Below are 21843 nucleotides of genomic sequence, written 5' to 3'. Positions count from 1 at the left end.
CATAATCATCCGAGCCCAATTGATTTTGATGTTATACTTCATAGCATATATCAATTGAAGTTCTATTTCACTTATTTGAGAATGGTTTGAAAATTTAGGCAAAATGACATAGCTCAGAAAGTAATGAAGCAAACGTCCTTAAGTTTAAGATGTCCAACAGATAGGATATCTCTATTCTTAATAGTCTCACCAAAGCCCTGTTGCTTACGCATTTCTATTTCCGCTTTTGAAATTCTACACAGAGAATAGTAAAAACCATTTCGATCGTAGTTATCTCATTCACAAACAAGGTTGAAACTCGTTTTGCTACCTTGAGTGGGTATGTTACAACATAATAAACTAAAAGTTTTCAAATCTAAAACAATGTATTTTCCTTTCACATAGGAATTAAGACAGTTTTTCCGGAAGTTCAAATTGCAGTAAAATACTCTAACAAGTTTAGGATATATATCATTTGATTCACATCAAAAATCGAAAAAGGTTTCTTTTTCGTAAAAGATAAGGGAAAAGAAAATATTCAAACTCAAAGTTCCCGACATTACCGTATTTTGGAGTAAATATGGTTCGTCCATGGAAGTGTTCTTCGAAGACTTTGTGTTGTTCATCGTTTGCGAGAAGTCTTTCTAAATCCAGAGGGTTAGACTCCAAGGATTAATTCCCTTGCTTCTTTTGCGTCATGTTAGTGTGTTGCTTCTTTGTTCTTGAAGAAGATGTCATGGATTGGGTTTTTGAAGGTTTTAAGTTTTTGGGTTTGGGAGATTTGGGGTTTTTTTATTTGGTCCACTAATCATGCAAATGATGGTATAGAAATGTTTAGAATTGAAAATGTGGTTTGAATGGACACAAAAATCACTCAAAATGGATGAAAAATGAAGTTTTTAGAGATTTGGAGAGGTTTACATGAGTGAGAGAGAAGGAGGAAGAAGATGAGTTTGAAAAAATGCAGAAAATCATATATATACATGCACAGAGTAATCGGTTACTCACTTTGAGTAATATGTTATTCAGTTTTAAAATTTTAAAAATTTAAAACAATAGCTTTGAGTAATCAATTACTCACTTGAGTAATCGGTTACTGAAACTCCATGTTCAACCCTGTAATCGGTTACTCTCCAATGTAATCGATTACTGACCCCATAAAAAATTAATTTTAGGCATATTGATGCTATGAAAATGATTTTTGACCCAAAATTTAAAAGTTTTAAACATAAGTGAACACATTTAAGTACAAGTAGGCATGAGATAAACATAATGAAGCACACATATAATCATATAATCATGTTAAGATAGGTAAAGTTCATCAAGAATGCATAATTCACGTCTAATTTTATAAAAAGGTTCTTTAGCCAAGGGTTTAGTGAAAATATCTGTTAGTTGGTTATGAGTATCAATGAATTCTACAGTCACATCTTTCTTTTGGACATGGTCCCTAAGAAAGTGATGCCTTATATATATGTATTTGGTTCTAGAATGCATAATTGGATTCTTTGTGAGATTTATAGCACTAGTATTGTCACATTTTAGAGGAGTGCATCCTAAGTCTAAGCCATAATCTCGTAATTGTTGCTTAAGCCATAACACTTGAGCACAACAACTACATGCTGCTATATATTCAGCTTCAGCAGTGCTTAGGACAATACATGTTTGTTTCTTGCAAGACCAAGAGACTAAATCATTTCCTAAAATATGACAAGTACCACTTGTACTTTTTCTCTCAGTTTTGCATCTAGCAAAATCTGAATATGAATAACTAACCAAATCACATATACTTCCTTTTGGATACCACAATCTAACTCCAGTTGTACCTTTAAGATATTTCATGATTCTTTTAACAACAACTAAGTGTGATTCTTTTGGTTTAGATTGATAGTGTGCACACAGATATACACTAAACATGGTATTAGGTCTAATGACAGTTAAATATAAAAGAGATCCAATCATACCTCGACACTTTGATATTTCAATATATTTTCTAGCTCAATCTGTATCAATGTAAGTATCAGGTCTCATAGGAGTAGTTATTGGCTTCCAATCATCCATATTAAACCTTTTCAGCAAATCTCTACAATACTTGGATTGACTTACAAAAATTTCATTATCAAGTTGTTTGATTTGTAATCCAAGGAAGTCAACTTCCCCATCATGAACATTTCAAACTCTCCTTGCATCATTTTTCCAAAATCACTACACAAAACCTCATTAGTAGAACAAAAAAAATATCATTTACATAAATTTGAACAAGAAGAGTATGATGATTCATTTTCTCTATAAAGAGTGTAGTGTTGACCTTTCCTTTGGTAAATCCTTTTTCAAGTAGAAAACTTTTAGACGATCACACCATACACGTGGAGCTTGCTTCAAGCCATTGAGAGTTTTCTTTAATTTGAAAACATGAGAAGGATGTTTGTAATCTTCAAAATAAGGAGGTTGTTCTACAAACACTTCTTCTTGAATATATCCATTGAGAAAATCACTCTTTACGTTCATTTGATATAACTGAAAGTTTAAAGAACAAACATATGCAAGTAATAGCCTAATAGCTTCAAGTCTAGCAACCGGAGCGAAGGTTTCATCAAAGTCTATACATTCTTCCTAATTGTATTCTTGGGCTACCAGTCTAGCTTTATTTCTAACAATAATACTATTTTCATCATATTTATTACGAAATACCCAACGAGTTCCTATGACATGCCTATTTTTAGGTCTAGGAACAAGTTCCCTGACATTTCTCTCAAATTGGTTTAATTCTTCTTAAATTGCAAGAATGCAATGTTCATCCTCAATTGCATCATCAATATTGAAGGGTTCTATTTGAGAGACGAATGTCATGTTAAGACATGCATCTTCTAGCATTAAGCGGGTAGTAATACCCTTGCTAGTATCACCGATGATGTTATCAATAAGATGATCTCGATGAGTTCTCCATTCTTTTGGTAAATCAGAGTGAATATACTCTTCCTGATAGGATAGATTATCATCCATTTTCAAATGCTAAGATTTAGTTGTAGAATCAATAATAGACTTTTTATTAGAAGGGGAACTTGATAAGTCCTCTTCATCAAGAGTTAACACATCCTTTATTACAGGATTAGTTTCATCAAAAGATACATGAACGGATTCTTCCTTGGCTAGAGTTATTTTATTAAAAATTCTATAAGCTTTACTCGTAAGAGAGTAACCTAGGAAGATACATTCATCAGCTTTTGCATCAAACTTGCCTAAGTTATCTTTACCATTATTTAAAACAAAGCATTTACAACCAAATACATGCAAATGAGAAATGTTTGGTTTTCTACCTTTAAAGAGTTCATAGGGGGCTTTCTTAAGAATTGGTCTTATAAGAACTCGGTTTGAAACATAACATGCAGTACTTAGTTCATCAGCCCAGAAATATTTTTGGAGGTTAGTCTCATTCAACATTGTACGAGTCAGTTCTTCTAAAGACCGATTCTTTCTCTCTACAACACCACTTTGTTGTGGCATTCTAGGAGCAGAAAAATTGTGATCGATGTCAAGATCATCACATAATTCTTCAAACGAAGAGTTTTGAAATTCTCCCTCATGATCACTTCTTATAGCAGCGATTTTTAGCCATTTTTTATTTTGAACTCTTTTAGCATAAATTCTAGAGGCTTTGATTGCCTCATTCTTATGAACTAAGAATATAGTCCAAGTATATCTCGAAAAATTGTCTACTATAACAAGAGCATAGTAGTTATCACCATAACTTTTGTCCTTGAGGGGCCAAATAAGTCTATGTTTAGTAACTGCAATGGTCTATCAGGAGAAACCATGTGCTTAGGTTTAAAAGAAGTCTTTGTTTATTTACCCATTTGACAAGCACTACATAGTTTGTCTTTAACAAACTTCATTTTGGGTAAACCAACAACTAAATCTTTCTTTATGAGTTTATTCAAATGGTCCATATGAATATGAGCAATTCTCCTATGCTAAAGCCATGCATCATGATTATCATTAGCAACTAAACAAGTTATTGGTAAAGAGGAGTCTATATCGATCATATATATATATATATATACATATGTCTGCTTGAGTCCTTCAACATACAATACACCTTCTATAGTTGTTGAGGATGGCTTGCCAATTCTAACAACTCCAAGTATTTTTCCTTTGTTGTTATCACCATATGTGACTTAACCTTTGTCCCTTGGAGTAAGGATGGAGAACTTATTTCTATCGCCCGCCATGTGCTTTGAGCAACTGTTGTCTAAGTACCATAAGTTGCAGGCGACTCTCAAATTATCCTGCAAAACATGTTAAGTTTTATTAGGTACCCAATATTCTTTGGGTCCTACATGGTTAGTACCTTTCTCAACGCATTTATAATGACTTAGGGGTGCACCGTATTTTCTAATTATGCAACTATTTGATGTATGCCCATGGTTTTTACAATATGTACATGTGGGTTGATGGTTATAGTGGGTTGATGGTTATGTATCTTAGATTTATTATTATGTTAAAATGTATGGATATGTTGTTTATGAAAATTTATCTTTGTTGAGACAATTTGTTTCTTAAAAATATGGCTTTTTGAATAGCCAAGACCTCTTCGGTCTGTTGAGTGTCTTCGATCATTAATGATCTTTTCCACACTTTTACTACTCTTATTCAGCTTATTAAGTTCAATACTTAATGTTGAAACTTTATTTTCAACAACAATGCAGTTTTGACATGAAGATGATGAAGGTTTGTTTCTAAATATATCTAACTCAGTTTTTTCTTTTAGAAACATTTGTGAGTTTGACATACTCATCATGCAAGTCATTAAATGCAGTTTGTTATTCAGAAGAATATAGTTTAGTGTCGTTTACCTCTTCATCATCAGAATGATAAGATGCCATTAAGGAAAGATGTTCTTGTTCTTCATTTTCTTGTTTAGAGGCGGAACTAGTATCATTGTCTTCCCAAGCAATATAGGTTCTCCATCCAGTCCTCATTTCATTCTTCCCTTTCAAAGATTTCTTTTTTAGGTTTGGACAGTCCATCTTTATATGATCAGGCTTGCCACATTCAAAGCATGTGAAGTTTTGATTTGAAGTGGAGGCACCATTGTTCTTGGTGAATTTCCTCATTCGTTTAGTTTTACCATCCTTGTTCCTTTTAAGGAACTTGCTGAACTTCTTTACAAGAAGACTCATGTATTCCATCTCTTCCTTCTCAGATTCATCTTCTAATGATTCATATTTGTCTATTTTCGCTATAGAGAGATATTCTTCTATTTCTTCTCTTGCTCTTCATGTTGGTCAAGTTGGTTGAGTTCTAATTCATGTTCATGCAATTTACCAAACAATGCAGCCAATGATATTTTTGATAAAATTTTCTTTTCAGAAATGGTTGTTACCTTTGGTTGCCACGTTCTAGTGAGTGATCTTAGAACCTTCAAGTTCAAGTCACTATTTGATAGTACTTTACCAACTGCAATAAGGTGATTTGTGAGGTGAGTAAATCTCTTCTGAAGATCCAGAATTTTATCTCCAGGTTTCATACGAAACATTTCGTATTCTTGGGAAAGAGTGTTAATTCTCGACCTTTTTACCTCCTCAGTTCCTTCATGTGTAGTCTCTAGAGTATCCCATATTTCTTTGGCAGATTTCAGTTTGATACTCTAAAGAACTCGTCAATGCCAAGTGTTGACATGGCGATGTTCTTTGCTTTGATATCATATTGCACCTTCTTTTTATCTGCATCATTCCATAAAGATTTGGGCTATACTTCCCTTACATTGTTGACTATAGTGAAGGGTTCATATGGTCCTTATTCAATTGCATTTCATATGTCCAAGTCTTGAGATTCTATGAAGATTCTCATTCTGATTTTCCAAAAGTCATAGCATTCTATAACAAAGCTTGGAGGGCAGTTGATGTTGGAACATTTTCCTAGGAATGATCTTGAGGCCATCTTCGATATAGGATCAAATTTGAGAATAACTTACTCAAAAATAGCTCTAATACCAACTGTAAAACTAAGATTGCAACTAAGAGGGGGTGAATTAGTTGACTTAAAATTATGGTCACTTTTTCTGCAAAATCAAGAATTAAGTGCAGTGGAGAAATTATGCAAAAAATAAACAAGTAAAAAATTAAGAGATAAAGGAGAAGAGAGTACACCGATATTTTATAATTGTTTACTTTCTTGTCCACCGAAGGCTACGTCCAGTACTCTTGGAGCACAAGAGATTTCTTCACTAAATATTATTATGACTTCTACTTACAATATCTCACCCTGAGACCTCTATGTACCTTACACACTCACTAATACTTATGTCACTTCTTAAAAAAACACATTTTCAAGTGACTTTATCCATTTTCTTATCACACCCTTGTGAAAGAAAGATTTCTGAAATGTCAATGAAGAATTTACAACAATGGCAGGATTGTCTTTACAAGTTTTGGAATGTAATATCACTTGCAATCTGATAACTCTTTGTATACTAAGTAATAATGCTCTTATAGGTTTGTAAAACATTGAAACACTTTACTTCAAGGAACTTCAGAAAATTCACTTTGAAAGTTTAAGAACAAGTTGCAAAATGTGCAGAAAATATTTCAATGATTTTCAAAATTATGTTTGAAAGTTTGTGTAAGAGTTATATATTTAATTTTGATTTTCAATGCATTTAAATAGGCTTTCCAACCAGTCATAACATCTCTTTGAAGGGGTAAGAATAGATTGGAATGAAACCATTTCGTTTGGGATGAAAATCATTCATTTTGAAATCTGAAAACTCGTGCAACAACTCTCAGTAATCGATTACAGCCTTGAGTAATCGATTACTCAAACATGCCATCTGGGTAATTAAAATTTAATTAGAGTAATCGATTACATCATTTATGTAATCGATTACCCTACAAATTTTGTGGTGGGTAACTGATTTTCTCACTTATGTAACGTGTTACTTAGATACAGTACAACATACTATCTTTGAAAATTGTTTTATTTATACTTGAAGTGTTTCAATTTTCTTAAAAAATAGTTTGAGCATTACTATATTGTATATTCGAGAGTATAGGATAAAAGTATCTATTTAGACTTAGAGTAATTTGTCTCGAAGCTTTGTCTTCTTTGTCTTCATTTTCTTCTTTTTGGTGATGTTAGCGTCTTCATCAAAACCGTGTCAATGTCAGGAGCAAAGATATTATTCACATCAGGTCTAGGTTCAAAATGTAATCTCAATTAATATTTAGAGTCGGGTATGAGACAAGTATGACCCAACTTTACTCATGGTCACCCATGACTTATGTTTATTCATTTTTACATAAAGTAATGATATCTAATTATCCCAAAGTGATAGTACATTTTTTACAACAAATTTCCTATTAATATAATTTCATATTTTTATCATTATTTTTGCTAGTTGTTTAGGACACTATCGTACAACTGATTTATTATCACTATGTGTATATCATTTCATATATTATTGATTTTCTAATCTTTTTATCAATATATATGTAAATGATTAACAAAACATCTATATATATATATATATATATATATATATATATATAATTTATATGTGAACTTACATTTTCATAATAGTCTATATTGAGAAGACTATCTAAAAATGGAATATATTATATTTAATCAAATCTATGGTTGAGTTTGGGTTTAAAAGCTAGTCTGAACGATATTGAAGATTGGGTTAATCTTTATATATAAAGTCATGTTTCAGTTCAAAAAATAAATAAATCAATATTTAGGATCTAGTAAGGAACATACTTTACTTGACCTATAATCAATCCTAACACTTTTCACTCTATCAAATAATGCACAAATAAAAAAATCTTGATTATATTTTGTTCAACCTTAATTGGTTGATTGAACCATCATACTAATATTCTGACTCATATAATATTAATTACATTAGTACATGGTCTAATGATGTAAGATCTTGATCAATATTAAAATATCAAATATTTAATTCTTATAGGTGACACTTTTCAAAGGGGCAACCACATATACTAATAGGGATTAGTTCATTTCCTATAAATTCAAATGTCTAATTCATATTTGATGGGAGCAAAGCTTACTAAAAAAATATCATCTCTTTCAAAAGATTAATTCAAACTTAGGCATGGCATTTTAAAGAGAATCCAATTGTTGTTTTATGAGGAGCATGAGTGAAACCTTTTTTAGTGGAACCATTAAAAATAAAAGCTATGGCGGCAACAACAAATCACTCACTCACCTTCCACCGTTGCTAGGGCTTTAACCTTAACCGCACACTTTTCCCTCCATTCATTCTCCTTCTCTCTTTCACTTTCCACCCTTTCACACCTTTAATTATTTCTCTCCAATTTCTCTTTCAAAACCCTAATTTCAATTTCTCCATTGTTCTTCCCCCTTTTCATTATCTCAATTGATTCTCCCTCACTTCCTCAATTTCAATGGCCAGAGGCTCTCTTTTCCACCTCTATACCCGCAAGAGAACCCTTTCCACATTCAAAGCTCTTCTCTTTAACAACCCCAACACTTCATCTTCACAATTCCACACTTTTCATGACCCTGTTAGACCCCTTTTGACCCGGTCCACTTTCTACCCTACTTTCCCCCAAAGTTTGAATCTTTACGTTGGTAGAATCATTTCCCCGCGGTTGTTTTCGGCTTCTGGTGATGGCGAAGAAAAGAGTGGCATTGGCAGCATTGGAACGGATTATGATTATGACGCGGATTTCGGTAAGAATGCTGGTTTTGAGCTTGGAAATGAGGTTAATGATGATGTTTTTTATTCATCTGAAAAAGGGGTTGCTGAGAATGAGGGTAGTGATGAATGTGTAACTAAGATTGTTGATTCTGTAGTAAGTAGTTGTAGTGTTGAGGAATTAGAGGATAAGAGTGAGGAGTGTGTGCAATATATGCATGTAGCATCACGTGATCCAGTTGAATTGTACCGCGAGCTTTGTAATGCTGAGAAAGGTACGAAACTACAAAGATCAGAAAATGACGTGTTGTTAGAAGTGTTTGATTTCTTTGCCAAATCAGGTTGGGCATCCAACCAGGCTCTTGCTATTTACATTGGTTTGTCATTTTTCCCTACTGCGGCGCAGAAGTTCCAAAACTTTTTCAGGAAGAAGTGCTCTGCTGATGTTGCGAAGTACTTGGTGTCACTTAGGGCGGGTGATGATGCGGTGAGGTTTTTGTTTCCTATATTTGTTGAGTTCTGTTTGGAGAATTTTCCTGATGAGATGAAGAGGTTCCGCAGTATGGTTGAGTCGGCAGACCTCACGAAGCCTCATACATGGTTTCCGTTTGCTCGGGCTATGAAACGGAAGATAATTTATCATTGTGGGCCGACCAATAGTGGTAAAACTTATAATGCTCTGCAACGATTTATGGAGGCAAAGAAGGGAATTTATTGTAGTCCACTAAGGTTGTTGGCTATGGAGGTTTTTGACAAGGTTAATGCAAATGGTGTTTATTGCAGTCTATTAACCGGGCAGGAAAAGAAGCGTGTCCCATTTTCTAACCATGTTGCATGTACTGTGGAGATGGTTTCGACGGAGGAGTTGTATGATGTGGCCATTATTGATGAAATTCAAATGATGTCTGATCCATTTAGAGGGTATGCGTGGACAAGGGCACTCCTTGGTTTGATGGCTGACGAGATACATGTGTGTGGTGATCCTAGCGTTTTGGATATTGTTCGAAAAATCTGTCAAGAGACGGGAGATGAATTGTATGAGCAACATTATGAGAGGTTCAAACCATTGGTGGTTGAAGCAAAGACCCTGCTTGGCAATCTTCAGAATATTCGGTCTGGTGATTGTGTAGTTGCATTTTCAAGGAGAGAGATATTCGAAGTTAAGTTGGCCATTGAGAAACAGACTAAACACCGGTGTTGTGTGATATATGGCGCATTACCACCGGAGACTCGTAGACAGCAAGCTACATTGTTCAATGATCAAAGTAATGAATATGACGTTCTAGTAGCTAGTGATGCAGTGGGAATGGGCCTGAACCTTAACATTAGAAGGGTGATTTTTAACACCCTTTCGAAATACAATGGCGACAAAACTGTTCCTGTTCCTGCTTCACAGGTTAAGCAAATTGCAGGAAGAGCTGGTCGGAGGGGATGCATTTATCCTGATGGACTCACTACTACCTTGCATTTAGATGATTTGGATTACTTGATTGAGTGTTTGAAGCAACCTTTTGATGATGTTAAGAAGGTAGGCCTTTTTCCTTTTTTTGAGCAGGTTGAATTGTTTGCTGGGCAACTTCCTAATATGACATTCAGCCAGCTACTGGAAAAATTTGGTGAAAATTGCCGTTTGGATGGATCATACTTCTTGTGTCGACATGATCATATCAAGAAAATTGCTAATATGTTGGAGAGGATCCAGGGATTATCTCTTGAAGATCGTTTTAACTTTTGTTTTGCCCCTGTTAATGTTAGAGACCCTAAAGCTATGTACCACTTACATAGATTTGCTGAAACGTTCAGTCATAAGCTCCCTGTCAATATAGCTATGGGCATGCCAAGAGGTTCTGCTCAGAATGATCAAGAACTCTTGGATCTTGAGACTAGGCATCAGGTTTTATCTATGTATATGTGGTTATCAAACCATTTCGACAAGGAGACTTTTCCATACGTTCAGAGAGCTGAAGTAATGGCTTCAGACATTGCTGATTTACTGGCTCAATCTCTTATCAAAGCTAATTGGAAGCCAGAATCTAGGAATAAAGGGAAACCAAAAACTGAAAAAAGTGAAGGACAACCAGAATTAATAACTGTCAAAAAGGAAATCGGTTATTCAAGGCCACAATCGCTTTTTAAATTAAACAAGTAAGTCAGTATGTATTAATTGCCAACATCTCTTCTTTATTTCAAGCAAAGTTCAGTTTTTTTTTCTTTCTATTTTCTAAATGTATACCTCCTTTATTTAAGTGAAAAACCCCTGGCTGGTTATGGTGTAATGTTCTTTTATACACTTATAATTCTAAAATAGGAAGTCAGAATGGCCTATGGATAAGAAATAATTACACGGGACAGTATGAGGTTTCTGATTTGAAAAGAATAATTACTTTGTTAGACAATTTTGCATCTTTGTTAAGAGCAATGGTCTCTCCATTATTTGTCATTTGAACATGTTTATGATAAGTAGTTGACAATGCATCCTGGTTAGAACCTGTGGTCTGTGTCTGATTTCAAAATGTCAAGGTGAACATGAAAGCTTTTGCAAGGCATTGTATGAGTAGAAGTTAATCTATCATACCCCTGGCTAATTTCTATCACCTGTGAACTTTTAGAGAAAGAATTTCCTTCATATATTTTTGACAACTATGGTTTTAAAACTCAGGGTTGCATCAAAATTGATATGACGTTTGAAGGGCTTTTTGTAAAACTGAACATGGCTGAGATTGATGGAACAAATTATATTGACAAGTGCACTGGATTTTGGAACTGTTTGTTTTATAACCTATAAAATTAAGGGAAAGTAATAATATACAAGTCACTTCATATATAAAATAAATAAAATCAACTAGCTCTTTGTTTCCTCCTTGGACCTCTACTTGCTTTAATTATATTTTTTGAGATTTATAATTGTTGACATAGTCTACTTTTCCTTTTTGAGCTCTTCTGTTTCTCCCATTATATTAGTTGAAATGGGGTCTCCTGCCTATTTCTTTTGCTCCTGACAATGAATTGTTTTTCTGTTAATCAGGAAACGCGATGATGATTCCCAACAACACAGTCATTCAAAGAAAGTAGCTTCTTAATATGATGACTTATTGACTCTGGAGGTAATTGTGATAAATATATTCTTCTATTTCTAAGCTGTAATCCTCTCTTGCCGTCTTGCGTCTTTAGGGGATGAAGTATTACCTAGTGGGACTAAGGCTTTGCTTTTGTATAAGCTCTTTAGGCTAGCAAAAAAATAATTCCAATTTGATACCCTGATAGTGTTGATAGGGCTATTTGAATTATTTGCTGATTCAAGAGAAGTTAAGACTGATGTTTACCCATCTTTGACATCTTGATATTTGCAGTCTTTTCAAATCTACGGCTAAACTGTTCCTTATTGTCGTGATTCCTCCTTTCAAGTTTCAACATTTGGGGTCTGGGCTTGCTTCTCTGAATTTGTGTTCACTACCTGCGTACTGGTTTTGGGAAGTGGTAGGATGTATTATTTAACTAAGAGTTCCATTAAGAGGAAAGGAATAAGGGATCGCATTTATGGCCAATGATAGTTGTTATTGTGATAAAATTCAGAGGAAGTGGTAGGATGTATTATTTAACTAAGATCCCCATTAAGAGGAAAGGAATAAGGGATCGCATTTATGGCCAATGATAGTTGTTATTGTGATAAAATTCATGGCATGATAGATTATTTTGATTAGTGTGGTGCTGATAATATTATCAGGATAGTAATTCTACCAGTTTTGACTTGTTTGTATATGCTGCAGTTCCTAGTTAGCAGATAATTTTCTTCTTCTTTTGTGGTAGCACTGTAATTCAAAATTTCTTATTAAATGTGAGTCTTAGATTAAGCTGTCTCCTTGTTGTGTGATATGTGAAGATTTGAAATGAGACAAAGTCGGGGGAACCAACGGAAGGATATTTTGGGTAATGGTAGGAGTGATTAGGACATGGAAAGTTGGTTTTGATCCATATAATGTAGAGTGATATTGAACCATACCAATATATTATTTGTGGGGTTCATTATTTATTATCTGTTGAATGGTGAGAGCTATCGTTATCACTTATTAATCAATTTGAAGATGAAGTGATGAACTCACCACTCCACCAGCCTTATGATTTGAATATTATGTAGGTCCTTAGAAGGTTCTTTTAGATCCTCTTCTGAAATTGTAGGTTATTTAACCAGCCAATGCTAATAGCTCTGTTCTTGAACAATATGATAATTAATTGATCTTTAACAAATGTGATGATTTTAGTCTTTGTATATAATGAAGGTCATGTACACTATATAACTTTTTGTTGCCTCAGCTTGTTTTCTAAGAAGATAATTTTGTATTTACAAGGTATAGGCTTCCTGATAGCTTGTGAATGGAAGCTTTTCTTTTTATTTCCTTGCTGGTGTGTGAATGGTTGTCTTAGCAGGAAGATTCTGCAGTCAACTGTATTGTTGAGTTTCATAGAAAACCTGGATATAAATAAATACATGTATAGTTTCACTTTTTATAGAAGAACATAGTTGTCTTAGGAAGATTCTGCATGCAACCCTATTATTGAGTTTGATAGAAAAACCAGATTAAATACATGTGTCCTATGAAGTTTCAATTGTGATAGAACATGGTGGCGCCCATTGATCAATATGTAATCAATCTTATCTAGTGCCTTTGATTGTTCCTGAGTTTTTACTTTTTCTCGTGTTTGGTACGTCCGATGCTTCACCTTCTTTTAAAAAATAGCTCATTTTCATGAAATAAAGGCTTGGTTGTTATTATTAGATAGAACATTATTGCGTGTTGTTCGACTTATCTAGCTGACCTTACATAGTAGGATTATGACTTAGTTTCATGAGATTTTTCACTTTATCGTATGAATTGTTCCTATTCTGATTCTGATTTATCACCTGTAAATTCTTGCTTCCTCTACCTAGGCCTTAACTTTTGGGGTTTTCATCTTTGGTCTGCAGGTAATAATCCAGCAATAACTGCAGTATAACAAATTGTAGCAGGAATTTACCTAAATACAATACCAAAAGCTCAATTAGACCATGTTAGGAATGCATGTTGGGAATGGAGAGTGCATCCATAGAGAAAAGAACCAACAAAAGCCAAGGCATTGTACATCATGTTTTTGTATCATAAACCAAATTTGGGCATTGCTGTGGTTGCTACAACAAGTATTCTATTTTCCGTGTTGAACATTTGGTTTTATTTATTTATTTATTCAGATAAATAATCAACATCAAGCAGCTAGTGATGTGGTTATTTAACATTAGGTGCTAGTGTGCTGAAAGTGTAAGGCATTAAACATTTTGCTGAAGTATAAGTTGACATTTAAGTAGATAAATATAGTAACCTAAAATCCTAAATACAATTTAATTTTTTGGTTATGAAAATCAAAGCCCACTTCTATATAAGTTAATATAAGAGAAAAATTTAAACACAATCACTATATCATTCACTATTTAATTGAATTACTTTGTTTTGAAGAGTCAATGATGATTAAATATGACTAATGAATAATGTAATGATAGTATATAAAATACATTATTAGTATTTACATTTTTTCAATAATATTGTATGGTTTTATTGTAACACCCTTTGTGCCACTTTCTTCGTCCCACTTTGCTGCCACGAATGAGGAAGTTTGGGCATAGTGATATGTTAATATTTGTAATAGATGAGACTCAATCTTCATATCATTTCTTAAACTATTCACCCTAAATTACCTTATTTGTATTTTGTTTTTTCTTAATCAGAAATGTTTTGCCAAAAGTCGATTGGCGTAGCTTTTGAATTTGAACGGGGCTCATCATTCCAATTAAACATAATTAATGCCCTTTTAAAGAAAGTTTTTCTATATTATTTACTGTGTAATTTGATATATAAAATGATATATACAAGTACATATTTTATTACTTAGTTACATATAATTTGACATATGAAATTATATATATGATAGGAAATATTAGAAAATGCTTTTGACAATGAAATATCATTTCTCAGTGTACAATTGAATTGATATATACAAATATGATGAATGATACTAGGTCATATTCATTCTTTATTTGGCCCTAAAAATTAAATAAGTCTGATGTTTGAAAATATTTAGATTCGATCATGATTGTTAACACATGAGCTAAACGGAATAAATGGATAGAATTAGGTCCTATTCATCCCCAATTTTAGCCAATGCAAATATACTACAGTTGGGAAAAGCAAGTATACTTATATATTTCATTTTACTTTTATTACCAACCATACCAATGAAGAATGCTAATCAATATTCTTAGGGCATTAGTTAAGAAAATAGTTAATACTTATATTTTGGAAGATGATAAATTTAAGGAGTAGAAAACTAGTTCCTTTCAATTTTGCAAGACTCGTTTAAAAATATCTAAAACATGTAATAGATAATTCGTCCGGAACATAATGTATGAAATTTGTACTCATACGAGAGTAATATTAGAATATGTGACTTCTTGAGAAGTCCTCTTGTGTTACACCTCTTCGAAGGGAGTCCTCAGAGTGGATGTTTAAGAAGATTCTTGATTCCAATCTTACTCTCTAAAAATACTAACATTCGTCGATAAAAAACTTCAAATTTTTGTATTAAATAAGAAATAAAAAAGTGCATTTAGTATTTTACAATATTTAAAATTGTTTTGAAGATAATATCAATGAGGATATAGAATTCTTTAAGGAAAAATATAGGATTATTATATTAATATTACAAGATTATTAGCATAGTTAATTAGCAAGTTATATAGCAATAGCATTACTATAAAATATGTTACTATGCTGGCAGGCAGCACAATAGATTATTCTCATCTGGGATATTTTGCAAATCATTTTGGTATTAAACAAAATTTTCATCCCCTAAATATGAAATCTGTAATCAAGCCGTTCAATATAATAACCTGCAAAACTATCATTTCTTTCCATTTACATTTACTAAATTAGAAGAGCATCTAGATACTTGGACTAATAAAGCAAGTCTAAACACATTCAAAATGATTAAGTGAAATGTATGAAGCTAAAAAGATATTGTGTTTTGCAGCCTTAAAAGAAGTGACTCTAGCAGGCTTGTATTTTTGTTGAATATGCAAAAAAGGGAGATGCACTAATTGCTACAATTTTGTAATGAGCATTACAGCTTATAACAGATTTTGAATCACAAAGGTCCAATGCCAAAATGATTTTGACAGTGAGAAGTCAAAAAAAAACATACCATGTTCAAGCAAGATAGCGATACAGTTTTCTGTCCACTTTATCCCTCTCCAGAAACTCACGTTCAATAAGGGATTCAATCCGCTTTTTAATAACAACAGGGTTAGCCAAAAATCTTGGCTGCAGCTGCTTTGTTACCTCAGCAATGACATTATTATGTTCTAGAGTCTTCCTAGATTTCATTATCCTCACAATTGCTGCCTCAATCTGTGGCTTTCTGTCTTCTTCCACTCTCTGCCGAGTTTCTATATTTTCCGGTTCAGACTCCCTCTGTGCAACAACAGTTCCTATCTTTACCTTGAAGAACTTGCTTGTAAATTTGTCATTGAAGAAAAATGTGTCATCGTCAGATATGTCCTTACTCATAGGCTCTTTCCGGAGAACATTCTTTCCTTTGACACAGGCAAGAGATTGAAGGCACCTCTTCAACTCTGAAATTGGTATAGATGTGGCCTGCTCTATCTCCTTACAAGTCAATCGATCGGCATTGTTGAAAAGCATGAGTACACACATCTGGTATGTAGATACATTCAGCTCATGCTTCTGGCCATTACCAAATGTTGCTTTCAAATCAGCTGTCCCCATGCTTGTTTGCCAGGATAATCTCCTACCATTGTGGGTGCCAAGATAATACGACTTGAACCTATCACATACACCTATGATGTCGGATGGAAGATTACACTGAAGGCTAGACTGAGTTGGCCACGAACCTGTTGTAAGTACCTGGACAACTAGTGTAGGGTTATCCCCGAACTCAGCACCAAGGAATGCATAGAAACCCTGCATCGTGTCATGGGAAGTCTTCATGTCAGTAAACATACCCTCTAACTTAGAAGTAAATTGATATCCACACTCTGTTTTGAGCTTAACAATCAAACTTCTTTCTGCATCATCAGATATAGTCTTCCCTGAAAGAAGCCTTTTAGCCAAGTGCTGCTTGTAATACTTTTCAAACATATCCTTCTCTTGTAGGTACCGGAAAAGCATCATGACTTTGTCTAGTACAACCTCGACATCCTCTTCACCAACCCCTTTCAACCCTCTGCGAAGTTTGTCATCCACAAACAAAGAAATGAACTCTGGTGACCGAGCATTCAAATTGATGAAATATTCAAAAGAAGAATTCAAGGCATTCTGAAATGTCTTGTCATTGCTAAATGCCAGGGTAATAACCTTGTCATATTTATCCTTCAAATTCAAGAGACGCTGCACAAAATCCACAGGATCTTTCAACCTTTCAGGATCCATAATTAGCTGCTTACCAGTTTCTCGTATAAAACTAGTCATGACCTCTTTAACGATTGTAAGCCCTTCAGGCACCCGGCGAAACAAGTTATACATTCTTCCCAAGTCCTCATATTTGTCATTCTGAAGCATAATAACTAGACCTGATATTTCCATATGAACTAGAGTGTGCATATGACTTTCAATCATCTCCTTCTCCACAACATGAGTTATCTTGGACTCGCTTCTAGGATCCAAGTAGTGAGATACTCTCTCCATTTCTTCATTTAAACGTTTCTCAGCCTTCATTAGATAATCCCCACAATCACAAGACTCGATGAACTTTTGGGACTCAAGACAGTAAAAATTTGCTGAAACAAAAAGAAAACGCTTCTCAAAGTCTTCCTGGTATACAGACAAGCCCAGATCCATTAGCATCTTTACTACATTTCTCATCAAGCCCCTGTTTATCACCTCACCATTCCTTTCTCTAAACACAAGCTCAAGAAGCGTATCTTGAAGCCTGGCCTGTGTTTTGCTGGAGTGGATCACAACGTCTCTCCAAAGATTCAATCCAAGCTCATGAACAGGAGTTCTATTGTTGCTTGGTACGAAAGTTCTATCCATGTACATCAGTATGTCTCGGATCATTTGCAATGCCTTGTTATGATCTGCCCACTTCCTGTTGAGCTCTTCCAAGAAAATTTCTCCTTGAGCAGATTCAATTGACTGAGAAATTTCTCTTAGATGGGAAGTCATGGTCATCACAAGTCCTGAGTAAAGTTTGTCTCCGAATTTGTGTAGCACCATATTATAAGCATTCCTGAATGTGGAGACCACGACGATCATAAATTTTGGAAATACATCCTTAGATATGATGAATAGTGGGAAGATTTATAATAGTTGTATTTGTTTATAAAGTAACTTAAGGCAGTTGGTTAGTTTAAAGAAACTAAACTATAGACCTGATGCATAACTGCAATTATATAAAGCTCCTACAATTGTTCAGATATAAATGTCAAGTTCAATGGAGATTTGCAGCATCTTTTGAGTAGATACAGATTGTGATATTAGAAACATGAGTTTTTTTAGTCACTAAACAGGATGAGCTAAACTAAGAACCGTCTGCATTTTCTTGCCATCTGAAAAGGAGTAAGCAAAAGCCAGTGAACTGGCCAGACAAAAAGCATAACAATCTAACAGCCAAATAGCATCACAGAATGTTTCAATATGATATACTACTGAGATGTAGAGATGAGAATAAATAATTTATGCAAATATGCTATATAAGAATTTGTTAGCAAGCAGACCCAAATTAAAAAAGTATATGTTAGGAAGAATAAGGATGAACACACAGATAGGCTTTGGACCAGATACTGTTAACAGGTGTATTAACATTTAGCTAGTTAAGTTGTTGACAGCTGTATTGACGGTTAGTTAGCTAGTTCAGGATCCTAGCCAAATTAGAGGGGAAGTGAAACAACCTCAAGTAGCCTATTGTAACTTAGGTAATAAGAACATTCAAATTCTGTAACATGTGCATATTCTAGGATTAAGAACAGCATAAGTCAAAATATGAAGATAGTGAGATACACTGGTACATGACATTTAAAAGAAAGAGAGTGAAATGCTAATTGTCACACAAAAATTCTTCCCACTAAACTCTTCACCAATGACCTGGCATGATTTCTGACAAAAGAATTACTTTTCTGTTTTTTATTATTGTTTATTGATTGATTGAAATTTGAAAAACAGAAAAACTGATTAACTGAAGCCATACTGTTGAGTAATGGTTTTCGTAAAAAGCATTTCCTCATATATGTGCGCTAGAAACAGTTCAAAATTCATCCAAAAAAATAAAGCATGTTGATTCACATGTTTTATTGAATTGAACAAATAACTTCAGCAAGGCATCAAAGAGAGCAAGGTACACAAATGAAAACAATTAAAAGAAAAAAAGAGCTTCATAATTAATGACTACTATTTTGTAAAATCCCTTTAATTTTCCATTCATGTTTTTTATTACAGCCAAAGAAGTAAACAACTCACAATCACCAAACATAATGTTTAGAAATATAATTCATTAATAAACATGTCAATACCATAATTCTAAACTTCATACAGCCAGTTTCCACCTATAAATATCAAATACTTCAAAAAGGTGAAAGTATCAGTGTTGTACCCATATCTGATACTGATATACGTATGATAATTCCAGATAAGTGTCCAGGTAGTATCCTGTATTTTTTTTAGAACAAAAAATAGAAAATAGTATCTGATAAGTTTCAGTCTTTCAGATACAACTAGATATAAGACATACATTTGATCATTTTAAAAAATGTGTTTCTCACACCTATATATAATACCCCTAGCATTAGGTAGTTAGTACAGATGTTTCGGAATTGTAGTCTATTGTGTTTATAGAGCTGAGACTTCTTTTCAATTGTATTAAACGTGTTTCTGTCCATTTTCTTATATAGGGGAAATACTAATGTATCATGATATCGGCATAGGCACAAACCTGTTATGACTACAATTAACAAGTATCAATTAGTAGGTTGTGATCATCATTGTCATGTATTTATTATAAATGATCGATGCTTCTTCACAAAAATTATGCATCTATATCTGTTGTTTGCCTGGTTTAAATCCTAGAAATAGTTTCTTTGCTTACGGGATAAGACGAAGTATATTTACCCTCCCCCAGACCCTACTAGTTGGGAGTCTAGTGCATTAGGCAGACTCTTTATCTTGGATTTCAAAAAATCAATCCTTGTACCGCTGTAGTATGTGTGCGCTTCATCGGTTTCCATACACAAACAAGAACAAAAAAATGTTGCTAAAACACATAAAGAAGCACCATACACAACAAAGGCACACACTAATACTATTGAATTATGCATACAATATGAATTAAAAATCTAAAGCTGTGATACACAATTGACAAGTAAAAAAGAACCAGAATTGAAGAAAGCATATACATGCAGAGTTTAAAGAGTGAACCCAACCTGTAAAGTTCTTCAAAGCTAAGACCACTCGCATTGTGATTATAAATTTCATGAATAGCGTGTTCCAGAACCTTCCACGTTTTCTCAGCATACTTAGGATCAACCACAGCGCGGTGCTTGAACGCTTCAATTTGAAAAGGTCTCTTTTTCGGAGCACTCATGTTAGGAAAATGGAAATTGTTCTTCGTGCACCTGCGAAATCAAAAACCCTAAGAAATCAGAATTCGGGAGAGTGGATAACAAAAGAAAGGTTGAAATCAAATAAAAAGAAGGAAATGTAAGAACCTGAATTGTAAGAAACGGAGCCCTAAAATCAGAATTCAGAACTCTGAGGATTGAATTGGAGGATGGAAATGGAGGAGTTAGGGTTTGAGTTGAAATGAGAATGAAAATTGCTGAGTGACCAATAAAAGGAAAATTAATTTATTGCATGTATGCTTGGAATAAGATACAACTAATTCCTTTTGGAAGGTGAGAATCTTTCTCCCATCAAGTATAATTAAATTTTTTACCTTTTAATTATTTTGAATATTCAATATAATCTTATATTATTTTCAAATTTATATATAGTTAGTGTATCATCCTCTTTTATTTGTATTACTTTTATTTAAAAAAATCAATGATAATTAGAAATGAATGATGGGTAATACAATAACAATATAATAATCTCTTACGTTGTCAGTATTATACTTTTTTTTTTCTTACTTGATTAACTCATTATTAATTTTCATTCACAAGCTCCTTTTAACGGGTACAATACAACTTAATCAATTTTAACCTATTTAATTACAATCTAATATAATTGTTATATTGTACTCTTATTAGTATTAGAACTGATTTTCAATAATTGCACATGTACACTATTTGTAGTTATTTATGTAGGTAGTGGATTTTCAAGTTTAATTTATAATTATATATATTTTGTGATTAGTATATAAAAATTAATATTATATGAATAATAAGATATGTATATAGTGAATTTATCATTATAATTTAATGACTAAAACTTAATATAAAATAGGTTATTTAATGTCAAAGTAATAAAAAAATGTATACTTCTATATTTATACTACATATTAATATCTATATCTATACTATATGTAAAGCCAAAATATGGTATAACCATCACTATGGCATAATTTAAATATTTCTATTTTGCCCTTCAAATTTTTAATTTAAAAAAAACCATATAATCCTATATAACTACCTCAAATATATTAATTATAAGTTGCATATCTATACTACTTAATAAAAGAAAAATATAACCTAACTTTCATGAAGTTATTTTGGGTATTCCTATTTCATATTTTATAACTTCTAATTTTATTGTATAAGTTATACTTTCATCTTTATATATACTTATACTACTAAACATTTATTTCATATTTTATAACTTCTAATTTTATCTTTATAACTTCTAATTTCATCTTTATATATTCTGATATTAATAAACATTTATTTCATATTTTATAACTTTATAATTTTATTTTATAACTTTCTAATTTTATTTGAGGTAATTGTTTAATCTTAAAGAAAGGATACATATACAATTGTGTTCATCAAGAATAGAGTCTTGATATCTTCACTTAATTTTATTTTCTAGCGTGTTAACAGGCACTACCGGGTCTGTCAACCCAATTTCCTATCGTTTGTAATGTGTATTTTACATATAAAAGTGATTTTTTATCTAATTAATTAAAATCTATTGAGTAAATCTATTGCATTG

General features: G+C 33.0%; 2 protein-coding genes across 5 annotated transcripts; one reads left to right on the top strand and one right to left on the bottom strand.

Moving 5' to 3' along the window:
- On the top strand, positions 8149-13851 carry LOC109336300 (DExH-box ATP-dependent RNA helicase DExH18, mitochondrial). 3 transcript variants are annotated; one of them, XM_019572818.1, is made up of 3 exons: positions 8149-10804; positions 11685-11763; positions 13623-13851. In XM_019572818.1, the coding sequence occupies exons 1-2, from the start codon at positions 8406-8408 to the stop codon at positions 11737-11739; spliced, it is 2454 nt and encodes an 817-aa protein (XP_019428363.1). In that variant the 5' UTR covers positions 8149-8405; the 3' UTR covers positions 11740-11763; positions 13623-13851. The 3 variants fall into 3 exon arrangements, with proteins under 3 accessions (XP_019428363.1, XP_019428364.1, XP_019428365.1); XM_019572819.1 differs by having other exon boundaries at positions 11685-11768; positions 13626-13851; XM_019572820.1 differs by lacking the exon at positions 13623-13851 and adding an exon at positions 12010-12202.
- LOC109336326 (cullin-3A-like) lies at positions 15677-20502 on the bottom strand. Of its 2 annotated transcripts, none has more exons than XM_019572854.1 (3): positions 20403-20502; positions 20118-20309; positions 15677-17932 (listed from the first exon to the last, which is right to left on the bottom strand). In XM_019572854.1, exons 2-3 carry the CDS (start codon positions 20276-20278, stop codon positions 15892-15894), a joined length of 2202 nt encoding a protein of 733 aa, XP_019428399.1. In that variant the 5' UTR covers positions 20279-20309; positions 20403-20502; the 3' UTR covers positions 15677-15891. The 2 variants fall into 2 exon arrangements, with proteins under 2 accessions (XP_019428399.1, XP_019428400.1); XM_019572855.1 differs by having other exon boundaries at positions 20419-20484.

Source organism: Lupinus angustifolius, chromosome LG20 (genome assembly GCF_001865875.1).
Source record: "Lupinus angustifolius cultivar Tanjil chromosome LG20, LupAngTanjil_v1.0, whole genome shotgun sequence".
NCBI lineage: Eukaryota > Viridiplantae > Streptophyta > Magnoliopsida > Fabales > Fabaceae > Lupinus > Lupinus angustifolius.
The sequence above is the reverse complement of the archived record's forward strand: the minus strand, read 5'-3'. Positions and strand labels throughout refer to the sequence as shown.

What these genes read in the sequence shown, in the direction of transcription:
- LOC109336300 (XM_019572818.1), top strand. Translation starts at nt 8,406, where the DNA reads ATGGCCAGAGGCTCTCTTTTCCACCTCTATACCCGCAAGAGAACCCTT. An exon ending in TCGCTTTTTAAATTAAACAA is followed by an intron (nt 10,805 to 11,684) that starts GTAAGTCAGTAT and finishes TCTGTTAATCAG; the next exon opens with GAAACGCGATGATGATTCCC.
- LOC109336326 (XM_019572854.1), bottom strand. Translation starts at nt 20,278, where the DNA reads ATGAGTGCTCCGAAAAAGAGACCTTTTCAAATTGAAGCGTTCAAGCAC. An exon ending in AGCTTTGAAGAACTTTACAG is followed by an intron (nt 17,933 to 20,117) that starts GTTGGGTTCACT and finishes CTCCACATTCAG; the next exon opens with GAATGCTTATAATATGGTGC.